This window comes from Pteronotus mesoamericanus, unplaced genomic scaffold (genome assembly GCF_021234165.1).
Source record: "Pteronotus mesoamericanus isolate MK-2021 breed Mesoamerican mustached bat unplaced genomic scaffold, CSHL_Meso_final contig_317, whole genome shotgun sequence".
NCBI lineage: Eukaryota > Metazoa > Chordata > Mammalia > Chiroptera > Mormoopidae > Pteronotus > Pteronotus mesoamericanus.
In genome coordinates this window covers 579,047-595,748 of record NW_026555133.1, presented here as the reverse complement: position 1 = coordinate 595,748, position 16,702 = coordinate 579,047, and the positions used below count along the sequence as shown (strand labels likewise).

The window sequence follows — 16,702 nt, the reverse complement described above, 5'->3', positions numbered from 1 at the left end:
TTGTACATATAAATTATACTTTCCTTTCTGTGTGCTCTGTTATTTTTGAGTGGGGGAGTTCTTTGGGAGGAGGGAGAAGGAAATGGTGTTGCTTTCTATCATTTCATATCCATCTTTTTCTCTCTTAAAAAAATCTTGTGACTACCTTTTTCTCATTTTTATTTCTTGGATCATCAACTAAAACTCCGAGGCTCTTTTTCCAACCCCAACCCTAATGTGATGAGCTCAGTTTCGAGATGGAGGGTGAACAGCTGGACACCTAAACACAGGCCTCAGGTTGAGATCAGGGAGACAGCAGGGTTTATCGGACAGAAGTGTGGGAGGGGCGCCTGGAGATTCAGAACTGCCTTCCATTCATCCTTTTGATCATCCTGATCATCCTTCCACCTTCAAGTTGCTTAGTTCCCACAAGAGTCAGTAGAGGTCACCAAAGCTCCACAGGTTTAGTTCCAAGTGTGCTGAAGTGCATTTTTTTTTAGAGGCGCTGTGGGGGTGGGGTGGGGTCAGACCTCCATAGCTTGCTAAATACTTGAACTGTTAAGGCACTTCCTTGACATATAATGTTCACTACCAGGGCTGCTCAAAGGCTGAGAGAAATCAGTTTTTTGAGTGTTAAAGAATTTAAGATAAATCCAACAAGTTTATTAGAGTACACACTATACATTAACACTAGCCTGGAGATACAACAGTCACAAGTCAATCATTGCACTCAAGAAGCTTACACTCTAACGGGGTGGGGGGGCAGGGAGCACCAACAAAATACATACTTTCTGAAAATAAAAGCAGTGAACATAAGGCATTATGCTATAGGGGGTTAGGGAAGGGGCAACACCAAGTTGAATGCTGAGAAAGGCCTCCCAAAAGAGGGGACATTTAGGCTGAGAGTTAAGGATAGGGAAAAAGCCAAAATACAGTTAAAAAAAATTGAGGTTTATACTTAAGTTCACATTTTTAACTCAGAGGAAAATGCAACTATGTGCATGAGGAATCTAGATTTCTTCAACAGAATATCATTTTAGAACCTTCAGTAAAATAGTATATAACTTACTAAATACCATTGACGTTCTAAATATTCAACCCATAGATGGTAATATCCTAGAGAGTCTAGGATGTGGACCGACGCTTAAATTTCAATGTGCACACATCACCTAGGATTCTTGTTAAAATGCAGGTTCTGACTCAGTCTGAAGTAGAATCCTGAGATTTTGCACTTTCAACAAGCTCACACTATGTACCATAAGATATTGACGGGATTTAAAAAATACAATCCATGGCATTCAATAGAAGTCCAACTGTGGGATACAAAATTAAGGGGGCATCTTTTTTTCAGTAGCGACAGTATTTCCCTTTGACTATAAAAATGCAGATAATATCAAAAACTAAAAATCTGATGCCTTTACCAAACATTTCTCCCTTCTATCCTTAATAGGCCCTAATTAGGTGCCTTAGATTAATGTTCTTCCGACTTTCTGATACCTGCCATAACAGGTTGAAGGGAGATTCTGGAATGAAGCAAGGCAGGTGGCATCTTGATAATTTTAGGAACACAGTACTGGGAGTGGGGAGACAGTAGGCACAACTGCACTGAGATGGAGGGAGAGAAGGGGAACCAAAGGGCTTCTTTTTCTCCGTTCCCTTACGTGGCAGAGAAGCGAGGTTAACATGACCTGAAAATCAGCCTCTGTTCTCCTGCTCCATCTTTTGGAAATTTTCAAACCGTTGCCACAGAATTGCTAAAATGGGACTTGTTGCTCCCACACATCAGAGCTGCCCTGGACAAAAGCCAAGTCACAGCTAAGGAAACAATCTGTATTCTTCCCACGGGAACGCAGACTGTTTTTATGATCCCTGGGCCACTCCATCCTGGCACAGTCAGCAGATGGGGGCGATTCGTCTAGGAGCCTCCCCAGCTCAGCATCAACACCTGCCAGGGCGTTCCCTCCCGCCCTCTGCTCCACTTCCTCATCAGTCCCAGTCCTGGGTGGGGGAGGGGTTAGCCTTGGCATTAGCCCCTTGTACGCCCTGAGAGTGCAGCTCCCACCTTCCTTCTGCCTTAGCTGCCGGGTCCCGGAGTTACAGCGTGCAGCGGGTCATGTGGGCAAAGTCCTTGATCTCCGGACAGTACAGCACTGGGGGAAATAAGAAGGGTTAGTGGTAGCAGGAGGATGCAGCCTAACCTTGGCGTTCCTGGGCAATCTCCCCTGCAGCCTCCGGGGTTGGCCACTCACCGTTGCTAGGCAGCGGGCGCCGCCAGCGGCGCGCGGGCGCCAGCAACCTGTCCCAGAGCCGTCGGACAGTGCGCCAGCCTGCGCTCCTCGACCTATACCCCTTCTCGCTCTCCTCTTCCTCATCGTCGGCCTTTCTGTCGGGGGCGCCACCTTCCCTTACCGGGCTACCTGCCTCATCAGGTTCACGTTCTGCACGCGCTTTTCCTTCCAAACGCGACCACAAGTCCGGGTCGACAGCGACCTCCGTGACCCCGCCGCGAGGGAGCGGGGTGGGCGCGCGGCAAAAAGGGCACGTGATGATGCGGCGCAAGCGCACCACGCGCGCGGCCGCTCCGCTGCGGTCGCCGCGCGCAGCCAGCTCGTGCAGGCAGGCTGTGCAGAGCGTGTGGCCGCAGCGGGCGCGCGCGGTTCCGGGCAGGCGGCGGGGCGCGCGGCCCCGGAGGTTGAAGGGCCGGTAGCAGATATTGCAGTCCAGCTCTCCCAGCTCCGGAAGAGATGGCACCTTCACCAGGAGCTGCATGGTGCCCGCCGCGGACTCGAGGGTGTCGCTAACGCGGCCGACGTTGTGGGCAAAACTAGCTTGGCCCTCTCTGTGACCCAGCTCAGGTCTTGGGGCCCGCGCCGCGGCCACTTGTCCCTTTTAATAAAATAATGAGACCCCGCCCCTTGAGGCGTCACGCAGTGGTCCGGCCGCTCCCTGCGTTGGCACGCGTGGGGGCGGTGGAGGCCAGAGGATGGGAATGTCAATGTTGCTGGAGCTGGTCGGGGAGTGGGGTAGGAGGCCCAAGCGGTGCTGGGACTGGGGCCTTAAGAGGTTTACAACTTTCTGCTTCCTCCATACCTTCATCCTCCAACACAAAGCCCGTGTTCTCTAAAACTATGTGCAAGCCCCCACCCCCATCCCCATCCCCGTCCCTTCCTGCGCCCCACCCCAGCCACTGGCACGGGGTATCTACAGCCCCTTGGGCCTGTTCGTTCAGTTGGTCACACTTTCACAACCCTACCCAAACACTTCCTCAGCCAACGACAGCGCATTCTGCCCAGTCTTTTAATGGGCTTCTGGATGTTTGAATGGATGCTGATCGGTAGTAGCTCTCATTCTAGCCTTAGTATACATGACTCTCCTGTGTTTTTGCAAGACCAGTTTCCCAAATATGTTTTTTCTCAAACTGCCCAGTTCCCAGCTGACATTTCAGCATAAGGAGGGACTTAGATTTTAGGACCATGGCCTTAGGAATGCTGGGAATCCATTCCTTCCTGAGTAGCCAGGCCTGGACACCCACATACCATGGTGGTTCCACCAAAGCAGCCCAGCATGAGTTGTGACTCAGGGATCTAACCTCCCTGACAGGTAAACAGGACATAGCACTCACAGCCCACATTCCCTCATGGTGCCACACCCATCACCAGCTGCCTCCTTCTGACCCTCCTCTCCTGGACCTGCAATCCAGGTTTTGGTGTGGAGGGTAATATCTAGAACCAGCTGGCTTGAGTTCATTCATATCCCAGCCACCACTACTTAATAGTTGTGACACTTCGAGCAAGTTACCTAACTTCTCTGGGCCTTGGTTCCCTCATCTATAAAATGTGGATAATAATAGGATTGAATGAACCTATATATGTAAAGTGCTCAGAATGGTGCCTGGCACAGAGTAAACACCACATATTAGCTGTAATTATTATCCTGTGCCCCCAGCCTATATTGTGTTTGCTTTAACTTCTCACTGTTCAACATTTTCAACACTCGCCTCTCTTGGTCAATACAAGATGGACTTCTCTATACCCATGGCAATGTAGAGTTGATTTTGCTTTTTAACTAGATTGTTAAAACCTAACATGGTAATCTTTTGTGAGGAGGTATACCATTATTTTTAAGCAAACATTTCAGAACATCTGAGTTGTATTGTCTTCATGGTAGCTTGAGGGAAACTAGCTACTCATTCCAATGACACTCATAATTAAAACTGTTTTGGAACTTCTCTTTGGAATAGTGTTCAGAGATCTCACATCTTTTAATATCTCCAGTTGGTGATTAAATCTTAAACTTTTAAGGTAGGTTTGATTATATAAATGTTCCCAAAGTGTTGGACAGTTAAAGCCTCTCTAAGATTCAGACCTGGATATTCAGTCACTTCCTTTCTCATTTATCTCCAGGAACCCAAAATGATGATCTCTTTGTCCAAATCAGCATCTCTTTCAGTGTTTTCTACTTCTTCCTTTAACTCCAGAAATTCATGTATCATCCTTGACCCCTCCGTCATTTTCAGCTTCCTTTACTGACTTGCCACCAAGCCCAGTTCATTTTGCCTCCTAACTATCCCTCTAACCCGCCTACTTTTCTCCACCTCCAGTGCACCACCCTGGCCCAAGCTGCCATCATCTCTTCCTTAGATTCTGGTAGGGATCTTAGCAAGTCTGTCCACAGCCATTATGGCCTTCTGCAAGCTTTTCTCCACACTGCTTAGAGTGATCTTCCCAAATCTCAAACTCAATCATGTCCTACCACACACCCTTTGCACTCCTGTTTTAAACCTTCTAATGTGTTTCTCCCATTGAGAAGAAGGAATTGAGGTCATTTCCCTATCCCTTCTGACTTGCTTGACTGATAGAATGTGCCAGAAGTGATGAATCCTGGAGCACAGCCCTTCAGAGACCTTGCAGTTTCTGTCTTTGTCCCTTTGCAATATTTCCCGAGACCACCATGTAAGGAAATTCAAACCAGTGGTGGATGAGGCTACATGGAGAACTGAGGAGCCCCAGCTAGTAGCCAGCGTTAACAATGAGACGTACTAGTGAGGCCATTTTGATTTTCCTGCTCATTCAACTTGCCAGTTGACTTCAGCCACATGAGTGAGCCTAGGTGAAAATAACAGAGGAACCTGCCCACCCCCAGCCAGCCCACAGAATCATAATAAATAAATAAATAAATAAATAAATAAAAATTAAGTGTTTAGCAGTGCTTTCAAGCCACTAAATTTTGGAGGTGATTTATTGTGTATCAATGGATAACTGACCTAAAGGGTTTCCTGCTGTTCTTAAGATAAAGATAATATTCTAAAGTGCCCTATAAGGCTATGATCTAAACCGACCCGTGTTTCGTGTTCTGCTTCCCTTCCCTCTTTAGACACCTGGCTTTGGAGAGCATCGGCTTGCGTGTGTGTGTTTTCTGCCACAAGGCTTTCTTGTATGCTATCCCCCTAACCCTCTTGCTTTCACCTTAGTAACACCTACTCATCTGTCAGCTGCCAGGGCGGCATTTCTTCTGAACTTTGGACAACTAAAGTTTCTGTTTGGGGGTTGTTTGTTTTGCCCATCCGTAAGTTCTACAAAGGGTGTTTTGCATCTGATTTTGTTCACCATTGTATCCCACAGTAGGACTCAATAAACAAATACTTGTTACATTAATGAATGAGGTAGAGTGATAAATATGGTAAATGAAGTGTGACAATGAAGGAAGGTTTCTTGCAAGGGGTTTCTAAACTGCCTCTGAAGGTACTTATAAGGAGGGGTGGGGGTTTTTTTGTGTGTTGTTTTTAATGTTTTGAGAAATGAGGGAGGCATTATTAAAGTAAGTGCATAACTCTCCAAGGTAATTATTTAGGAGAGGACTATTTTAATTTATAAATTCATGTATGTTTGTTACAGAATAACTAATCATAGTTCAGTCATACATTTTACTTCTTTCTTTCCTCCACAGTCTTCCAAAACGAGTGGAAGATGATAGGAGTGGGATGTGAGTATTCATCAGTTGATCCAGTTCGTTACTGATCCAGAAAATGGCATGCCGCTGTTTCTCTTGTGGAAATTGATTTTACTCTGCTCTCTCCGCTTTAGGACCAAGGGTGAGGATGGGTAGCAGGGAGATGGTGTGGTTGTATTTTAAGGAAGGCAGATCTCATCCTTCCTTGCCTTGTGATCTTTAAAGAGTGTGACTTTCCACCCACTTTCTGTCTCAGGGAAATCAGAGTCCTTTGGGGAAGACTAAGGGGCAGTATCTCAAATAATCCCACTTGATTCTGCTTTTCTGCCACCCTCACACCTAATCTTTCACTTCTTTCTTGTTTCCTTTATAATGATAACTCCTTTCCCTTTCTCTGTTATCATCTCAACCGTGGACTGGGTTTCATTTTACCTCTTCTTCACCAAATCCCAAAGCCTCAACCTCAGAACAGTCCCTCCCATTCGGCCACAAGAAAACCACCAAGATAGTTCCTTGGCATATGTGTGGGTTTCGCACAAGAGGGAAGGTAAGAAGTATAAGACCAGAAGTGTGGCTGATAGAACTTTCGAAACAAAACAAGGGCAATGGTGTTAGAGGGACGAAAAAGATTATGAAGCCAGATCTCTCTAGGTTCTAAGGAAAGTGGCAACTGAAGGAAGGAAGAAAACTGGGGCCTGAGTAATCTGGTGCCTGGGTCCTGAAGAGAGCAATGCCTGGGAGCACAATGCTTGGGTCACTGAAGCACGTGAGCAATGGACAGAAAGCTAGTACTGGAGCTTTCTAATGTCAGGGGTTTAGGGGGCCAGCTATCTGAGACGGAGACCCTAACTTCCCATCCCCTGCCATGTCGACGCAGTGAGGAAGGTTTAAGCTGAGATTTTATTTACAATTCCCTGGAAAGTATTACAGAAGAGAGGCCATCGTTATTGCTTTAAGATTATTGCCAGAAGGAAGACTGCAGCCCTCCACTGCCAGGTAGGAATTCCTGCTAAAAGCTCAAAAGTCTATCTATCCCCAGACCTTTATTTGTCAGCCCCCTCTCTCCGTTGTAACCTAAAGGCTGTCACTATTTCCTGTGAAGCACAGCCCAGTTGTGTTTTCCAAGGGCCACGCCGGCCAACCTAGCCGTCAAATTTCATCTAACTTTGTTACTGCTGTTGTCACTGTATTTCCCACCCCTACATAGTCTCTGCAGAAAAAACGTATTAACACTAATTCTAGTTTTAAGCCCTCCTCCACCTCCTGGCTGGGAGGCAGGGTCCTAATTTCTCAAAGATTATCAGTTACTTCCTGCCAGGGCCAGCCTGGCTTCCTTTGTACTAGATAACATAAGAGCCCCATTTTCCGTTGTCCCACATGACTTCACAACTCACTTCTGATATTTCAGGGGCCACTTCTGAGGTACTCTGCGTTTATGTCTGCCTTTTTTTTTTTTTTTTTTTAATGGGCTTCGGCTTTTGGGGTAAGAGAAAGGGAGCAAGACCAAATGGCAGAGAGGGGATGGCCCAGTAGTAGCTCATGCCCGGGATTAGCAACAAGGCCTAGGAGAATGCAGCAGGGAGCAGTGGACTACATTTCCTCTCAACCCCTCTGCAGAAGGATATGGCTTTGTTCATGCATATCGATTATCTATTGAAGCTGGAACTCGTTGGTGGGCGGGGCCACTCTGGCTCTGGCTGGAGGGATCTGGAGCAGGAAAGAGGTGGGTGTGAGGAAGCAGTTCAGGGCGGGCTGGTGGGTTGGGGTGCAGCGGTCCTGGACTTGGGTCCCTGTGCCCCCGACAGATTATTTCTTGGAATGTGGTTTGTTCCCCAGGAGTCCATCTATCTCCATAACGGTCTGCGGGGTCAGCTGGCTCAGCACCTGGAGGAGAATCGGGTGTTTGGGTGATTGAAGAAGGGAATAGAGTTTGAGGGCATGAACTTAGGGGACCCAGGGGAGCAGCACTGAGGGCCAAGTGGCAGGGAAATAGTCACAGCTGTGCCCATTTTGCCTTGTCACCCGGGACCTCTCATCAGCAAAATGAGGACCTTGTAGTGGGTGACCTCACGGGCCCATTCTGGGTTGGACAATGAGGCCTTGGCTCCTAGGGAGGGGACAGAGATGGGCTCAGCCTCAGAGTCCCCAGCTCACCTGCAGGGCACCCAGATGTTCTATTAGCTGCTCTGCACTGGACACCCCCAGCAAGACGGAGCTGACACCCTCACTGCGGAGACACCACGCTGGGACCAGAGGAGGAAAACAAGAGAACTGATGGGTAACCGTGAGCATATGGACCTCAGAAATGTCTCTGAGGAAGAGGATTCTCCCTAAGGACAAACCAGTCTTGGGTTTGGGAGCGTCTCAGGAGAAGACGAGTTCCCCGCAGGGTCCGGGGATGACAGTGTCTCACCAATAGCAAGCTGTGCCACAGTGCAGCCCAGCTGGTGAGCGATGGGGAGAAGGTCCATGACTTTGGCTTGTTGCTTCTTGCCATCCTCACTCTGCACTTTGTCCTTGAGCCACTGGTAGCCCTGAAGACCAAAGAGAATCAGCAAAAGATCCCACCACTACCCTAGAACAGCCAAGATAGCCCAGTCCTGCATCCTGAGCTCGGAGATCACACCTTGATGGTGGCCCTGCAGGGATCTGGGACTCGCCCATCGTACTTGCTAGTGATGAGGCCACAGGCCAGCGGGGACCAGGTGACTGAGCCGACACCTAAGAGGAAGAGGACTGGACGTGAGGAAAGGGGTCAAGGTGATGGTGAGCCCAAGGGAAAGGTCGGGATGAGGGGGCTACAGACCAATCTTGTGGTAGAGCTCTGGCAGCTGCATCTCCATCTTCTCTCTCTGAAAGAGGTGGTGCTCTGCTTGTTCACACACTGGAGGAATCAGATTGAACTGTCTGGCCATGGCGTAGGCCTCCTGAGTGTGGTGAGAAAGAAATGAGGGGGTGGGGAGGAGATGGGGATCAGAGCACCCCCTCCGTTTGCTTCCACTCCTCCTCCTCCAAGAGAGTGGGGTTTGGAGTGGCCGTGTGGAAAGCGGGAACCAGTTGTGGGATGGGGAAGTGGGACAGCGCACTCACCATGATTTCTGCAGCCCCCCATCGGGATGTCCCCCAGTATAGGGCCAGGCCCTGGTTGATGACATAGGTCATGGCTCGCACAATCTCTAGGCATATGGGAGAGGGAGAGCCTTACTGTCAGATTTCTGGTATCCAGGGCTCCAGATCTGCAGATCTCTGCCTGCCCCACCAAGACCCCAGAGAGGGTGGTATCTGTTCTTTGCCTCCCTCCCTGTCTAAGTCCTGGGGCCTGAGCCTCCACTGTGGAGCATGGGAGAGCTTCTGAGCAAGGGCTGGCTGCCTGCTGAGGGTTTGAGAAGTGCTCAGTTTTGAAGGACTATCGGGGCTGGGGTGCTGCTTTTACCCTCCATGGGGCTGTTGGGGTCTGAGCGATTAGCAAAGACGATGTCCACATATCCCAGCTGGAGACGTTCCAGAGATCCTCGCAAGCCTGGGGTAGGGATGAGGACAGGAAGGTAAGGACCTCAGCTTCAGTTTCCAAAGAATTCAGACCTTACCCCTTTGCCATGGCCACCTAAATCCTAGTTCCCTTATTCAAATCCTCTAACACAAGAGCTTCAGGGAATGTTCCCAACTCCTCCGGCTTCCATGCCAAGCCACTTTAGGTTCACAGTCCAACTCTCACCCTCTATGATGTGTTTGCGGCTCAAGCCTCGCTCAGTCTCTGCCCTGTAGGAAAAGGAAAGTCAAAGAGGAGGATTACAAATGTAGGAGACCAGGGCTGGCCTGGCACCGTGAGGAACTGGGATTGTATTGGTTTTCACAAGCAGGAAGCAGGCCTGGGGTAGCACGTGTGGGGACAGCTGTCACCGCCCCATCCCATACACCTTCACATATCCTCTGTGTAGATCTTCTCCCCAGTTGTAGTGGGGCAAGCCACTTACTGTCCTCCCCAAAAAATCTTGGTGGTGATGACATAGCTTGATCTCCTGGAACAAGAGAAATGGGAGAACCAGCAAGAAAAGGATTTTTTGATGATCGCATCCCCAGCAACCCCCCAAAACACCCTCTTACCTCCAACCTTTGCTCTTGAGGATGTTGCCTAGAGTTCTTTCAGCCCTGGAAAAAAGACAATATAGAATCACTGACCCCTTGAAGATGAATCCGTTCCTTCCCCTCTTCCCCACCTTTCCCTTCAACCAACGTCCTCTCTTGTAAAGTGGAGCATAAACCAGGAGCCCATTGAGCTGTTGGCCCCATCCTGGACTAACTAAAAGAGGCTCCTGGAATTAGAGGTACAGTTGTGCAGTTTCATTCAATAATTCAACTATGTACCAAGCTCTGTTCTGAGTTCCGAGTGGATAGAACAGGATGAGAGGAGGGTGGGATAGACAAGGAGACACTTGTTCCAGTCGTCTGTGTTGCCCACCCCTTTGGGTCTCTGCAAAATCCCACCTATCCTCCAAAGTTTAGCTCAGGTTCTACCTCTGAGCAGAATGGAAAACATTTTCTGAATGCTGTAGACTATGGTCAGTCCTTCTTGTCAGTTTCCATAGCTCTTATTTACTACACCAGTAAATTTTTACCTGGTGTGGTGTGGCAAACTGGTGTGCCATGAGAATTTTTAAAACATGCAACACCTGACTATTTAGCCAGGGGCACTGGCTTCTTTTCCCTCTATCAAGTAAAAAAATGTCAACAGCGAACACAATAACCATCTGGTGTGAATGAATCAAAATGATACCTATTTTTTTTGTTAGATAGGCAAAATTATATTTTTTGGTGTGCCATGGAATTTTAGTAATTAGTTTATGTCTGCCGGGAGATGAAAAAGGTTGAAAATCATTGGGTTACACAATTCTTCGGCACTTAATTACGAGCTAAGGTGTAACAAGTCTTAAGTTGTTATAGTGGACTGTTATTCAGTCTTTCATATCTCCCTGACTTCTTGGTTTGTTTGTTTAACCACTTAGATTGTAAGCATGTTGAGGGCGTATTGATGGCATTCCACAAGCATTGCCTGCTCCGTGCTTGGCTCTGTGTAGGCACTTAGGTGATATGAGGAAAAGCATGACAAATTTCATGGAAGGAGAAGAATCCCCGTTGAGCGGCAAATATGGTCACATGAGCCAGTAATTGATAATGGAGTGTCAGAGGCAGTATAAGGTGCTTTGGGAACTGAAGGGGACAGTGATCAACTGCAGAGAATTGTGTGAAGGCTTCTTGGAGAAGCTGACATTTGGGCCAAGTCTTGAAGATGAGCAGAAAAGTTTGCCAAATGGAGGAGAGGTAGGGGTAGGCCAACATAGGTTTTGGCTACTCCCAGTGTGAAGCCACGGGTGTGCGATGTGGCATGGTATGTTTGAAAATTTAGCTTTGTAATCCCCACGCAGTTGCACATAACTGATGCCCAAGATATACTTGTTGGTTTTATTTTATTTTGACTGCACAGTCTGCCCATTGCCTTCTAAGCTCGAGAGGGACTGATGTTTGGGACTATGATTCCCACAATACTCGGGGGCCCACTGGCTGAAAGGTTAGAATGTAGTGTTGGCAGAATTCCCAGGGTTCTTAAGAGGGTAAACACGAAGCCCTGATGTTCTCTCGGCCCTCTAAACATAACTTTCCTTACTTTCCAGCTGCGTATACTTCGGCGGTGTCAAACAGGTTTATACCATGCTCGTAGGCTACTGTCAGCACATCCTCTGCTGTCTAGGGAGGTGAGAGAGAGAGTTGAAGATCAACCACTGGCCCCTCAATTACCTCCCTCACTGCGCTATAGCCCATAGCACCTCAGCCCTGCTTCCATTTTCTCTCCCCTTTCCTCCCCCTCCAGCCTTGCATCCCATCCACCGTTCTCTGTGCTCGTTGCCCAAACGCCTATCCTAGTCCATTTCCCTTGGCTCTGGCTCCCTCATAGCCCCTCACCCTGCTTCGAGGTCCCATCACTTATACCTCATCTGAGATCTGAGAACCAAATGTGACCCAGGTACCTGCAAGAAGGAAACCAGGCACATGAGAACCATGGGAGGCAAGCCATAAAAGAACACCCTTCCCTTAAATCCTCTTCTTTCTAACTCACCTAGGCCGAGACAGGATACCCGAAGACCAGACTTTCCTAGGTTTCTGCAGGAGACAGAAGTAGCAGGAAGGTGGGGAGCCTCCACTAGTGACATAGGTTATCAGCTCCCAGCTCCTCTCCTCCCAGAATGAGAAGCCCTCACTGTGTCTCAGTCCAAAGAAGCTAGACCCAGTGGGCAACTGATTTGGGCAGTGCTGTGCCCATAGCATAAGGGAACAAATAAATGGCTCTTCCTCTGGATCCACTGTCCAATGCCTCGCTTCCCTCCTCTCCCATTGGAGATGTGCTGCCTGGTTTGTTTCTTCTGGTTTGTGCTTGAGTCATCTCTGGCGTGTATGGAGTTGGGGGCCTGGAGAAATGCGACTGGCTGATTGTGTTGAGTTTGTGAAAACAGACCTTTAGGCAGAGAGTGTTACGCCAAAGGGCAGACACCAGAGTGGGAGGGGTAAACCAAGTCAAATTCAGGCACTCAGGCAGGCAACGGTCCCTGGATAGGCTAGGCAGATGGACCCAACAAAGGTAGGTAGGACATCTCGGTGGGGAGTATGACAGGAATGACAGGAAAGGCCAGTTCTCCCTCTTCCTCTCTCCCCTCCCTCCGCTCCTGTGGGCTTGTGAAGTTCGTCTCTGAACCAGAGAGCCCCCTCCTTCCAAAGTCCCTACTCAGGTAGTTGGCTCAGCTTCCCAAGCAGGGCTGCCACATGGAGGGGATCAAATTCCTCAGCTGGCAAAGCTAGGTCATGTCAGTGATCTCTGCTTGCTCCGAAGCAGGACCCCCTCTTTTACCTCCCCTCCCCCTATTGGTAGTTCTGAGAGCCCAGCAGTTCCCTGAGATAAAGTCAGTTACATTACAGCCCACCTTCCCCCCGACCCCAGTTGCTAATCATGGGGTTGAGAGATGTGGTCCATCCTTCCCAGAACCCCACTTCTGCCCCCCAAGAAAGGTCGCAGGAGACTGGGCCCATGGGGCAAGTGGGGTAATATCTGGGTCAGGCACCCTAAGCAGGCCAGAGAGAGAAGCCCTTTCCTTCCTCCCCCTCTTCCCGGGACACGTACCCAAGGACACTCTATCTTGGGAGTGGGGGGGTGGGGGCTCACAGTCTGGAGATTCATGCATCCCTGGCTTTCCTGGGGATAAGGAGAAAAGCTCAGGAGCATCCCCTGGGTCTCCTGACAGGACCGATCAATCTTGGTAAACTTGAATTTCTCCTCGTCAGGGGAATGGAGGGAGACCAAGAGAGGGACGAAGTAAGGGAGTGCTGCTGATGGGAAGAAGAGATAGAATGAGCCCGGACCTTCTTAGCGAAGTTTGAGGGGGTCCTGGCCGCATCCCAGGAAACCTCGGGCCAGGAAAGGGGAGCAGATGGGGCGGGCTGCCCGGCTACCCCCATACCTGTATTTCATGCCAGTGCCTCGGCCGGTGCTCTCTCGGAGGGCCCCAGCGGGCGCTAGGGGTCGGTGGACCACTGCGGCCCGGGCCTTGGGGCCCGGCCCTCCTCCTCCTGGAGGATTCCCATGCACCCCGCCGACCGGCCCACCATTACCGCCCCCGGGGCCCGGCCGGGGTCCACACAGACGGTCCTCACTGCTCCGGCTGCGAAGGTTCTGCTCAGTACACGCGATAGACACCTGCATGCCGGCTGGCCAGGGCCGGTGAGGGGGCTCCGAGGGGGCGGGAGGCGAAGGAAGCCGGGAAGCCCGAGGGCGAGGGCGGACAAACGGGGGTGTAGTGGCTCCAGCCCTGAGGAGAGCGGGAAGGCTGAGGAGGCTGCAGAAGGAGTCAGCAGGCAGGATCAGGCCCGCGGGGGCGGGCTGCTGGAGGTCGCAGGGTTTGCGGTGGGAGGAGAGAAACCCAGGGGGAACCACGAGTGGAGATATTCGTCTGCGGGGGCACTGGCGCAGGGAAGAGGGAAAAATGAATGACGGTAGAGGTGCAGGGCGATCCTAGGAGGGTAGGGAGCTAGGGAGAGTTGAGGGGGAAGAGAGATGCCACCTCAGCTTGGTCCGCAGCGGGACCTGCTAGGCTCCCAGCCGCGTCCGCAGCAGGCTCAGCTAATCATCATGCAGGCACCGCCCCCTCATCTGCATAAACCCGCCTGCCTCCCAGTTAAACCTGCCAGTATCTGCATAAACCCCACCTTCCGAAGCTCTACAGCACGAATACTGGGTGTACTTAGAGGAGCTGGAGAGCAGAGCCCGGGAGGGTGGTTTTTGGTACCCTCTGGTTCCAGCCCAATGGTTCTCAGTAGGGGACGATTTAGTCCCCCAGGGGACATTTGACAAGATCTGGAATCATTTTTGACTCTCACTACTGGGGATAGGGAAGGATGTGCTACCACCATCTAGTGAGTGGCACCCAAGACAAAGCACAGGACAGCCTCGCCCCACCCCCCTCCCCCCGCCCTGAATTATCCAGCCGGAAATGTCAGTACTGCTGCCTTTGAGAAACCCAAGGTCAAAGCCCCTGTGCAGGCTCAGGGGATGTGGCCACCCTGGTTCATACCTCCATGAGTGGGGCAGGGCCCCGACCTACCACCTAAACTGACACACTCAAGTCACAGAGGGAGACAAAAAGTTTATTCTGTACTTCTCACGGAGTCTGGTAGAGGAGAAAACTAGAGAGGGGGCCTGGTTTGGAGGTGATGGGGACGGCACCAGGTGGGTGGGAGCCTGGGAGCTAGAGGGGTTGGAGGGGCAGGTAGACAGAGATTCTCCGGAGGGGTGAGGTAGGGTGCTTCCTTCAGCCAGCCCTGGCCGAGAAAAAGGGCAGCGAGCGGACGTAGGAGTCCAGTCGGGAGCGGAAGAGCTCACTTTGTACAGTCTGTCCCAGCGGGCACAGGGGATTCTTCACCACCAGCTCCACGTACAGCTACGGAGAGGGAGGATGTTAAGAGCCAGCCTTTGGACACTTCTTGTTTCCAACTGCAAACCTAGTATAACCTCAGGGATGTGCGAATACACTAGGATCAAGGGCTGGGAGGCAAGCCCTCCTTGAGGAGTAACTGGTGGTGAATGTGTTGAAAACTGACTTCTATGGAGATACTCCACAGTAGGATCCTGGCAGGGAATAGGAAGGAGTCTTGGGGCTCTACATGGCCACTGCTGTTGAGGAGCTTTGGGGGAAGGGTCCCAGGGGCTGGCACTGACCGCACTGTAGATGTGATGCAGCACATCTCGGATGGGTCCCACGCCCAAGTCAGTATTCATGACAACCTTGATCCCAGTGGGCGTCTCGTAGTAATGGAGTTTGTAACGGCTAGTCTGGAAGGACAGAAAGCCATCCTTCCTGCAGAGATGAGGAGGATGTTAAGGAATGGGAGTGGAATTTCTCCCCCCAAAGATACTTCTAATTCTCTCTAGGTCGACTCGTCTCTCTAAACACATTACTAAGAGTCTCGTTGAGTAAAGACACCTCTCATTTCCCGCCCCCACCCCTCCATTTGGCCCTCACATCCAACCTTTCTACCTTCAGATTCTTCCCACCGCCGCTTCTTCCAGCTCCAGCATTCTGGCTCCAGATTAGCTTCCCCTTCCTGGGAGCCAAATGCCCCTTCCACTCCAGGAAGCTTCCTCCACCCCCAAATTTCCAAGGCTAATCCTCCTTCCCTTAACATCCCGTCTGACTCGGGACTCCGCGTACATGTCTAGCGGGGACATCTTGCTGACAAACGAACGGATAGAGAAGAGCATCCCGTACATCAGCTTGAACTCCTGGAGGGAGGGGGGCAGAGTTAGCTCTCGGTTGTTTAAGGAGACAGGCCAGGGGTGGGAACGAGACAGGATTTGGAGAGGGGTGACTGGACTGGGACTATGTGCGTCTGGAGGTATGAGGTCACCCGGTTGCGCGGGGCCCTCTCGTCACCTCCTCCTTGGGGATCCCCGCTTGCTTCTTGCGGTGCCACTCGCTGTAATGCAGACACACTCCATTTCGGTCAAACAGGTACAGGTTGTGGACAGTCATCTGCAGGACACAGAATGGGAGCCTTGCTCCGGGACCGCCCACCCTCTGTGGGTCCCAGTTTTCCTTCCCGTATCCCTCCAACCAGGCGGGGTCTCCTCCCCCGAACTCACCGGAACTGTTCCGAGTGCCCGTCTTTAGATGCTTCCGGTTTTCGCGGAGCCCCGCCTCACCGGGTGTCCCGGAGGCAACTGAGCAATAACAGCGTCCCTATACCTCTCACAGCCAATTCGCGGCTGTCGGGGCCGCGCACGCGCGTCCCGGCTCCCGGGCTCCAGAAGCCGTAAGTGCGGCTGCGAACAAGGTCCCAGGGCTGGTGACGTCATCGAGGCGAGAGAGGCGGGGCTTCGGGCGGTGGGCGGAAGGCTTCCAACGGTTTTGAGTGTAGGGAAGCGCGGGAGAGGAAGGTCTTGGTCTTTCCGGATCCGGGCTCGGGCAGGGGGCTACCTTTGACCTCACCCTGACAGATTGGGGGGCTGAAGACGGGAGGCGTGGGGTAGTCGGAACAGGGTTATCAGGGTAGATCATCTCAGGCTGGGTTTGAGGGCAGCGTACTTTTTAGGGACGTTCTGGGGGGTGTGACTGAGTGTTCACAAAGTTTCTTTTGCGGTAGTGGGAAGGGGGGTATTCTAGACAGCCTTGCATGGCTTTCGTACTAGGATGGGTTGCAGGGGATGTATAAGAGAGTTGACCCGGGGTAGAAC

General features: G+C 51.0%; 3 protein-coding genes across 3 annotated transcripts; all 3 read right to left on the bottom strand.

The window, feature by feature from the left end:
* Positions 1 to 1,467: 1,467 nt before the first annotated feature.
* RNF227 (ring finger protein 227) lies at positions 1,468 to 2,748 on the bottom strand. Its single transcript, XM_054575595.1, has 2 exons — positions 2,229 to 2,748; positions 1,468 to 2,129 (listed from the first exon to the last, which is right to left on the bottom strand). Exons 1-2 carry the CDS (start codon positions 2,746 to 2,748, stop codon positions 2,074 to 2,076), a joined length of 576 nt encoding a protein of 191 aa, XP_054431570.1. The 3' UTR covers positions 1,468 to 2,073.
* Positions 2,749 to 7,477: 4,729 nt separating this feature from the next.
* Positions 7,478 to 13,675, bottom strand: KCNAB3 (potassium voltage-gated channel subfamily A regulatory beta subunit 3). Its single transcript, XM_054575594.1, has 14 exons — positions 13,434 to 13,675; positions 12,041 to 12,084; positions 11,914 to 11,951; positions 11,591 to 11,670; positions 10,033 to 10,077; positions 9,903 to 9,947; positions 9,644 to 9,687; positions 9,362 to 9,448; positions 9,019 to 9,104; positions 8,735 to 8,855; positions 8,555 to 8,649; positions 8,342 to 8,462; positions 8,083 to 8,171; positions 7,478 to 7,812 (listed from the first exon to the last, which is right to left on the bottom strand). The coding sequence occupies exons 1-14, from the start codon at positions 13,673 to 13,675 to the stop codon at positions 7,735 to 7,737; spliced, it is 1,215 nt and encodes a 404-aa protein (XP_054431569.1). The 3' UTR covers positions 7,478 to 7,734.
* Positions 13,676 to 14,608: 933 nt separating this feature from the next.
* On the bottom strand, positions 14,609 to 16,249 carry TRAPPC1 (trafficking protein particle complex subunit 1). The gene is made up of 5 exons (XM_054575593.1): positions 16,112 to 16,249; positions 15,903 to 16,001; positions 15,681 to 15,751; positions 15,188 to 15,326; positions 14,609 to 14,909 (listed from the first exon to the last, which is right to left on the bottom strand). Exons 2-5 carry the CDS (start codon positions 15,999 to 16,001, stop codon positions 14,781 to 14,783), a joined length of 438 nt encoding a protein of 145 aa, XP_054431568.1. The 5' UTR covers positions 16,112 to 16,249; the 3' UTR covers positions 14,609 to 14,780.
* Between the last annotated feature and the right edge of the window lie 453 nt (positions 16,250 to 16,702).

Bases quoted from the DNA above. Each gene is read 5' to 3' on its own strand.
- RNF227 (XM_054575595.1), bottom strand. From the start codon at position 2,748: ATGCAGCTCCTGGTGAAGGTGCCATCTCTTCCGGAGCTGGGAGAGCTG. The intron at 2,130-2,228 runs GTGAGTGGCCAA...TATTTCCCCCAG, and splicing joins GCGCCCGCTGCCTAGCAACG to TGCTGTACTGTCCGGAGATC.
- KCNAB3 (XM_054575594.1), bottom strand. From the start codon at position 13,675: ATGCAGGTGTCTATCGCGTGTACTGAGCAGAACCTTCGCAGCCGGAGC. The intron at 10,078-11,590 runs GTAAGGAAAGTT...TCTTTTTTCCAG, and splicing joins GAAGTATACGCAGCTGGAAA to GGCTGAAAGAACTCTAGGCA. The intron at 9,105-9,361 runs GTAAAAGCAGCA...CCATATGCCTAG, and splicing joins CCCCAACAGCCCCATGGAGG to AGATTGTGCGAGCCATGACC.
- TRAPPC1 (XM_054575593.1), bottom strand. From the start codon at position 16,001: ATGACTGTCCACAACCTGTACCTGTTTGACCGAAATGGAGTGTGTCTG. The intron at 15,327-15,680 runs GTACGCGGAGTC...TCATCTCTGCAG, and splicing joins AAGATGTCCCCGCTAGACAT to GAAGGATGGCTTTCTGTCCT. The intron at 14,910-15,187 runs GTCAGTGCCAGC...CCCTCTCCGTAG, and splicing joins TGCATCACATCTACAGTGCG to CTGTACGTGGAGCTGGTGGT.